Here is an 8,547-nt window from a genome sequence, read left to right as displayed (position 1 = left end):
ATGACATTTTCTCTTGAAGAAAAGCGATTTTGCTTTTGTTCACCTATATACCAAATGATTCATAAGTTCACGTCTCCCTCCGCGTAATTCTAATTTACAAACGTCATTCAATACGCGTGCGGTTTATTCAACCGCATAACAATAACAGCCATGCAAGGGACACGAGCAACAATTAAATCAACCATTTTTCCCCAAACAAAAAATGAAGTAACAATGTCAAATCCAGAAAAGCTCCAAGATTCGTAAAATAAACGAGAGCAGTGCATGCCGACCCTTCTAAGAAATCTATTTAAACTTTTCTACTTAAGTGATGTGGCAATTTTTTCTATTATGTTTTAAAAGAAACTAGTGTCTTAATGTGTGGATTTTATTAAAAATACCCAATTAAAACCTGCCACGTCACTTGGTAAGTAAATTTTGATCAGATCTCTTAGTGAAGCTAGCATTTAAGGAAAGGAGGAGGAGGAAGAAGAGAAAAAGAAAGAACAGCTTAAGGGAACATCGCTTACGGAAATAATAGCCGCAATCCTCCCCTCGGCTTATAAACTTAAGAAGTGACATGGAAACCATTTTTTCCACTGATAGTAGAATGGATAGGAGAGAGTGAATCCCTCGACCATCTTGCTGTGGAGGTCCTTGTATGGTAAGCTCGCATACTGATCCCCTCTCCACCCTGAGACTTGATCCGCTGTGAATGCCATCATGGTTACGGTGCAAGAGTCCTTGATATCCCTTGCTCGTAGATCTCCATGTACAACGTATGAGTACACCTTCATTTGGGAAAAATAAGGAGTTGTGTCGGCAGAGTATGCGCCCTCAATACATGGTTTGGCATCAATATAAGAAGTAGAAGTAACAGGTTGTGAGCACTTCATGAAGGCCACAGTGACATTGCCATATGGAAATCCATATAATTCATCAAATGGACTAGACATAGTAAAGTTGGAGTACGCCAATGGGTAACGAGGAAGGGATGAGCAATTACCCTTCTGCAGTCCATCATCAACCACCGTGATATTACCAGAGAAGTTATTTTGGTCAATATAAAAATCGTAATGAATCGACTTCACATAATATCGGCCAGCATATAGATATAGAATAGTGCAGTTATTTTCACAAGCTAGCTCATAGTGAGAGTTTCCGCAATATTTTGGATTGCCTTTCAATCGAAAAGTATAACTTATGTTAAGAATCTCACCGCAAGATGAAGGGGCACACAAGGGATTCTTTTTCGCATCGCAGCTTGTCCCTAACAATAGCACAATATGCGATATGAGAAGTAAAACACGGAGCACAAATATCGAGCTGCGAGAAATAATCATCTCTTTATCGTTTGGTCTGATGCAATGGAAGTTTTAGCTCACCTGGTAATGCGAGGGATGCTTAATAAAGGGTTTGGAGTCATCGGTCATCGAAATGTCCAAGTCAACCCTAAAACAAAGTCTAGCGAAGAAAAACTTAAAAAGTATGACCCGGCAAAAACACGATTTTGGAATTAGAGATGGATAGCTTTCACATTCATTAGGGAGGAAATTTCTCTGCATTTTCCAGATTTTATTTTTCTTGGCAAAATAATTCTCTCTAGAAATTTATTATAGTATCGTAAAAAAGAATCGGTTTTAATGTTTTGTACCCTAAACTCAATCAAAATCCTTTCAAATGCGGCATATGGCATTCTATTTTATTTTCAAGGCCAATATTTCATAAGTGTCACTGCGTTAAATTTTAAAGACGCAAAATGTAAAGGATGATGTATTTCATTGTATAAGGTTTTTCATTTTTGAGAAAAAAAATTAGTAACCAAGAAAGAGGATAATGTTAAAAATTAGTAGCGAAACTCGAAACTTGTTGGTGGCGAGAGTTTATAATAGGAGATAGTGAATCCCTCGACCGTCATGTTGTGGAGGTCCTTATAGGGTGAGCTCGCATGATTATACCGATCCTTTACCCACCCTGGGATATAATGCGGTTTTAAAGCCTTTATGGTTCTAGTGTAAGTATCCTTGATGTCCCCTACTCGGAGATCAAACCCATGTACAGCGTATGAGTACACCTTCATTTGGGAAAAAATAGGGGGCATATCGGAAGGATATGCTCCCTCAATACATGGTTCAGTATTGACTTACGAAGTAGAAGCAAGGGGCTGTGAGCACTTCATGAAGACCACCGGCACAGCTAACGAACCGTATGGATCATTATCACTAAAGTTGGAGAGCGCCAATGAGTAATGAGGGAGGGATGAGCAATCACTTTTTTGTAGTCCATCGTCAACCACCGTGATTTCGCCATCGAATAAACATCTGCTAAGATTGGAAGGTAGTAAATTGATATTACATAATATTGGCTGGCATATAGATATAGAACAATGTGATTATTTTCACAAGCTAGCTTATGCTCAAAGCGGCCGCATCCTTTTGGGTTGCCTTTCAATCGAAAGTAATAGCGTATGTCACGAACCTCGCCACAAAATGAAGCGGCAGACAAGTGATTCTTCTATGTACCACAACTCGTCCCAAGTAGCAGCGGAACATACAATATGAAAAGCAAAACACTGAACATGCTTATGGAGCTCGGAGACTTAATCGTCTCTCTATTGTTTGATCCGATGCAATGAAAGTTTTTGCTAATTGGTAATGCGATGGAGGCCCAGTAATATGAATGAAAAGAGCCTGGAGTCCTTGGTCATTAAAATGTCTAAGTCAACCAATAAAGCAAAGTCTAGTGAAGAAAAAGTGGATATCGCGTGGAAATTGCAATTCTTGCAGTCAAGGTGTCAAAACATGGTGGTGGAATCAAAATCTTTCGAGTGAGGCAATGACGTTCTATTTTCTTTTCAAGACTCATATTCCATAAGTGTCCCTTTGTTGAATTGGGAAGACGAAAAGGAAAAAGATGTCGTATTTCATCATCTAAGCTTTTTATTTTTAACAAAAAACAGAAATTGATAACAAAAATAGACTATGAAAAAGAAAATTAACTTGTATAATGTCACTTTTGGCAAAAATAAAAGGAAAATAAGAAATAAGTGCTTCTTGGATGGTGTAACACATTATGAAAGAAATAAAAACATACTATAATTTATAGTGGTGGACCAATGCGCGTTAGAGCCTCACTAACTTCGTCGTCATGCAAACACTATAGATGCAAATTTCCAAGTCAACCATCAACACAAAGTCTAGCGAAGAAAAAGTGGGTCTCATGTGGAAATTGCTGCCCTTGCGGTCAAGGCGACAAAAACACAGTGTTGGAATTATTTATGGCGTGGCTTTCACGTTGATCAGAAAAGAAACTTCTCTGCAGTTTTCAGATTTAACTTTTCTTGGCAAATTGACTCTTTAGGAATCAATTTTAGTTCAGTAAAAAAAGAATCGATTGGAATGTTATGTACTCTAAATTGAATCAAAATCCTTTCAAGTGAGGCATTGGCATTCAATTTTTTTTTTAAATTTTTTTTTCAAGGCCAATATTCCACAAGTGTCAGTCAATAAATTGTGAAGACAAAAAGAAAAAAAAATGTCGCATTTCACTGAATAAGCTTTTTCATTATTGACAAAAAAAAAACGGATTTGGTAACAAAGATAGACTATTAAAGGGAATATTAACTTGGATGGTGTAACACATTATGAAAGAAAGAAAGCAAAGTCGATAATTTTTAACGATGGAACCCACGCACATTGACTAGAACCTCACTAATTTGGTCTACGCAAAGACTAAACATGCAATATTCAAGTTTGTAGAAAAAAATAAAACAGCGATGTTTACTTATTCACTATCAACTTCAATATTACAATCACTCTCTTGTAATTGTGTTAGATCTATGAACAATATTGTCATCTCTCTGGGAACTCCGTCGCTTGGTTTTATTGAAAACTGAATCGAAATGATAGTTGGGTCTCGTTTTGAATGAGCCGTCCTTTTGTCGAGTTTGAGTGTCACTTGTTGTTCTCTTTTGAGTCTGGACATGAGCTAGAGTCTAGAATGGAGGACCATTCTCATGTGGAATTTCATGACCACTAAAGAGATTAAGTTTGTTAATTTTTTCCATTTTCTAATTTTTTAGCATCATTTTTTATGCTGCTTTATTTTGATAATAATAAAACTTAAAATTTACACTTCTCTGTCTGCGATCTCTGAACAAAGTGGAGATCCCGCGTTCCTTATGAACATCGGTGTCTCGAGGAATGTTTGCTTAGTAGGAAAACTCATGTGCAGGGGACAACAGTGAGGAATATGATGCTTGTTCTGAAGAATGCAAGGCACCATCTCTTGTCTTATCATGGAGTGAATGCACAAGTTCTTACTGCATTTAGGGATTGAGCTTACGTAATACATAATATGCTCTAACATAACATCACATGTTCAATTTCCATTCATCATAAAGGCAAAATTGTCAGCCTACTCTGTCTTTACTCTTTGACATGTGCTGGTCATTCATCGTTTAGGCTTGGACCCATCCCGTGACATGAGGACCAAGTCGGAGATAGCTTGAGCAGATAGCTGTCTTCGACGTGGGTGATCAACCAGAGGTCGAAGGGTAGGAATGAGAGGTTTTGATGGAAATGAGAGAGATTCATTGCTCAAAATGCAAACATTGACACGAAGAAAAAATTACCTTGTCATACCAAGAGGATTAAGAAGAAACAAAAATTGAATGAATGCCATATTCATCGTCATTTATGAAATATGGACATAACGAGTCTACTAGAAAGCACTAGTGCCATATGAAAAACATGTAAAGGCTTCACATATTACATTTTGAATGATGATACATGTTGATAGTACTATTTATAATATTTACATCTCATTATAGGGAAACAATCACACAATACATGATTTCATAAACTCATGGTCACAGTAAAATTGGGAACCATTGGAAACTATCGGAGTACTTGACGAAGATGAGATTGTTTCAAGTTCTATCTCAGCGTCAACATCATTAATGGGTGCCTCTCTTGGATACAAAAGTGGTTTTGGAGGCAGTTGCAGTTTATCCATATCTCCTTCAAGCATATCTAGGACTTTCCTCATCGACGGCCGATCATTAGGGCTCAATTGGATACACCACAATGCAACAATTATCATCTTCCTCGTTGTTTCTCTTTCCTCTTCTATGATATCTGCCCTTTCAAGTTCCTTTTCTTTGTTGAGTTGGTCATAAACCCACAAAGGAAAGTAAATTTGACTTGAACGCTCTGCATGAGCATTTAGATTTCTCCTTCTACCAGCCATTTCCATTAATAACATCCCAAAACTATAAACATCAGCTTTGTAAGAAATGCCACCAATGTCTTTATAGAATAGCTCAGGAGCCATATAACCTAAGGTTCCTCTTGCTGCAGTTAACGATACTATACTGCGATCAGTGGGATAAAGTCTTGCAAGTCCAAAGTCAGAAACTTTTGGAGTAAAACTTCGGTCTAGGAGAATGTTGTGAGGCTTGATGTCAAAATGTAGAATTTGCATATCACATCCCCGATGTAGATACTCTATCCCTCTAGCTATGCCAAGAGAGATCTCATACATTTTCTTATAATCAAGAGGATCATCACCATCCTTATAGGAAAGGTGTTTATCCAAAGATCCATTCGGCATGAAATCATAGAGAAGAGCTTGTTTGGAGTATTCGAAGCAAAAACCAACAAGTTGCACCACATTAACGTGGTGGATCGTTCCAATTGTGGCCACTTCACTTATAAAATCTTGGCCATTAGATTTTGATTTGTTCAAAATCTTAACCGCAACTTCATTGCCACTTCTAAGTATTCCTCTATATACGGAGCCATATCCCCCCTCACCTAACTTGCATTTGAAATTTTCTGTGATCCTCTTGACATCCGAGTAAGAGTACCTTATGGGCAAAAAGTTATTGTGAGCTCGTAGGAATTCTTCAATATTTGCATCGGTCGCTTGATGCCTTCTTATCCACTTTAAGATTAGAAATATCAACACACACAGAGCTCCAAGTATGAATTTTGCTGCTAGGAAGTGGACTGTGGAGAAATTTGGCCAACGATTAGCATAGTGTGATAATTTTTTTTACACATACAATTTTTGTTTGTCAGAGTGTTGAATGAGAGCTTCATAGGTGTGAAGAGAAAAGGACTTATCATACCCAAGACAAAGAAGAGATTCCATTCGGCAATTCGACCAAAACCGTTCATGATATCCCCCGTAGAAACATCTGTAGGTAGTAAGAGAATTCGTGAGAGATTACTAGATATGGTTAATTAGAATTAAGGACCAATCAATAAAAAACTAGATCCATTGTTTTAGTAGTTAAATAATAAAAGCAATTCACGTTAAGATGTACCCAAGTGAAGGATAACTTCATACAGTCACTGCAAAGTGCAAATACACACTTTTGTTAATTGAAATTTGCAAGTGGAGAACTCTAGAATAAAAAAAAAGAGTGAACGAGTTTCACTTTTCTAGATAACGCTCAGATCCAAGATTATTCTATTCACTCATGAAATCCATGTTATCATTGCATGATCTTTTCTTTTGAAGAAAGACGTTTTTGCTTTTATTCTCCTAAATGTACCAAATGTTCATAAGTTCCCCATAACAATAACATTGATTCAAGGGACACAAGCTACGATCAAATCAAACAATTTTCCCAAAAAAAAAAAAGGCCTAGTTCCCTAAAAAAACCCTCAAGTTCTAGTCCAATTTTGGCCCGAACCTTTTTTGTCTCATAAGAAACCCCAAACTTTAGGTACAATTTGAGATTTGCCTCGAATTTTGTTTTGTTTAAAAAAATCACCAACTTTTAATATATTCCAAAATTTACCCCAAGGTCCGGTCCCAATTTGACATGACATTTCCACATCGATAACAACTCCACTTTAGTAAGGTGACATGGAAAATTATTTCCAAAATGAAACCGTTCTAAGATATGAAAATTAAGGACGACTAACGGCAATTTTTGTTCAGAGGGCCGACGGGGCAGATTTGCAATTAGAGTAAAAATTGGTGTTTTTTCTTTTAGACAAAAAAAAGTTAGAGATAGATTTAGGATTTGGCCTAAAGTTTGAGGTTTTTTCTAGATAAAGAAAAGTTCGAGGCAAATTTGGATTGGACCTAAAGTTTAGGGTTTTTTTAAGGAAAAAAAAAAGTTCGGAGTAGAATTGGGACTAAACTTAAAGTTGTGGTTTTTTTAGTGAATAAGGCCCAAAAAAATAAAATAAAGAAAGAGTGTCAATTCCAAAAAAAGCTCCACAGATGTAAAATAAAAGAGCAATGCCCACCAAATATAATCACGCAAAGACAGAAAATTACTGTGGAAGATGGCGGAGACTGCACAGATGGCGCAGATGGCAGAGACGGTGCATACGACGCAGATGGCAGAGATGGAGGAGACGTCGGAGACGGTGGAGACGGTGGAGACGGCGCAGATGACGGAGATGGCGCAAACGGTGCAGACGACGAAGATGGCGCAGACGGCACATATGGCAAAGGTGGCGAAGTCAGCGGGAGACCACGAAGACGACGAAGACGGCGGAGGCGGAGGAGGCGGCGGAGACGGTCCATGATAATAGAGATTTAATCCTTCAGCCATCATGATGGGGAGGTCCTTACACGTTGGTCTCGCACGATTATTAGGGTCCATTTCCCACGTCGGGTTATAACCCGAGAAGTAAGTCATCATGGTTATGTTGCAAGAATCCTTGATGTCCCCTACTTGTAGACCAAACCCATACATAGCGTATGAGTACACCTTCATTTGGGAAATATTAGGGGGCGTATCGGAAGGGTATGCTCCCTCAATACATGGTTCAGTATTGATATACGAAGGAGAAGCAACGGGCTGTGAGCACTTCAGGAAGATCACCGAGGATGAAGCATAATTATAGTATGGAAACGAGTAGTATGGAAACGAGTCGGGGCTCTCCAAAAGGAAATTAGGGAGGGATGAGCAGTTACTTTTTTGCAATCCATTGTCAACCACCGTGATTTTACCAGAGAAATAATCTCCGAAATTATTGTCATAGTAAATAGACTTCACATAATATCGACTTACATAAAGATATAGAATGGTGCGATTATTTTCACAAGCTAGGTCATACTCAGAGAGGCCACAGCCTTCCGGGTCATCTTTCAATCGAAAAGGATAGTGTATGTCACGAACATCGCCGCAAGATGAAGGGGCGCACAAGTGATTATTCTTCGCACGGCAACTTGTCCCCAGTAGCAGCAGAACATGCAATATGAAAAGCAAAACACGGAACATGCTCATGAAGCTGAAAGACTTAATCGTCTCTCTATCGTTTGATCTAATGCAATGAAAGTTTTTGGTAATTGGTAATGCGATCGAGGCCTAGTTATATGAATGAAAAGCGTCGGGTCGTCGGTCATACGTATGTCCAAGTCAACCAATAAAGGCAAGTCTAGTGAAGAAAAAGTGTGTATCGCGTGGAAATTGCAACCCTTGCAGTCTAGATGACAAAACACGTACACGGTGTTGGAATTATTTATGCATGGCTTTCACATTGATTAGAAAAGAAACTTCTCTGCAGTTTCTAAATTGACTTTTCTTAGTACCATAAA

The 8,547-nt window shown here is 38.2% G+C and overlaps 1 protein-coding gene across 1 annotated transcript; it reads right to left on the bottom strand.

Moving 5' to 3' along the window:
- Window positions 1-539: 539 nt before the first annotated feature.
- LOC104416581 lies at window positions 540-8,236 on the bottom strand. The gene is made up of 4 exons (XM_039299671.1): window positions 7,279-8,236; window positions 6,113-6,181; window positions 4,890-5,990; window positions 540-1,159 (listed from the first exon to the last, which is right to left on the bottom strand). The coding sequence occupies exons 1-4, from the start codon at window positions 8,234-8,236 to the stop codon at window positions 540-542; spliced, it is 2,748 nt and encodes a 915-aa protein (XP_039155605.1).
- Between the last annotated feature and the right edge of the window lie 311 nt (window positions 8,237-8,547).

This window comes from Eucalyptus grandis, chromosome 8 (assembly GCF_016545825.1).
Source record: "Eucalyptus grandis isolate ANBG69807.140 chromosome 8, ASM1654582v1, whole genome shotgun sequence".
In the NCBI taxonomy this organism is placed as follows: Eukaryota; Viridiplantae; Streptophyta; class Magnoliopsida; order Myrtales; family Myrtaceae; genus Eucalyptus; species Eucalyptus grandis.
The sequence above is the reverse complement of the archived record's forward strand: the minus strand, read 5'-3'. Positions and strand labels throughout refer to the sequence as shown.

Excerpts from the sequence above, each read along its gene's own strand:
- LOC104416581 (XM_039299671.1), bottom strand. The coding sequence starts at position 8,236 with ATGAGCATGTTCCGTGTTTTGCTTTTCATATTGCATGTTCTGCTGCTA. Across the intron at positions 5,991-6,112 it reads GAATCTCTTCTTTGTCTTGG|TCCACTTCCTAGCAGCAAAA; the intron begins GTATGATAAGTC and ends ATTTCTCCACAG. Across the intron at positions 1,160-4,889 it reads AACAATCTCATCTTCGTCAA|GCAATCCAAAATATTGCGGA; the intron begins GTACTCCGATAG and ends TTCGATTGAAAG.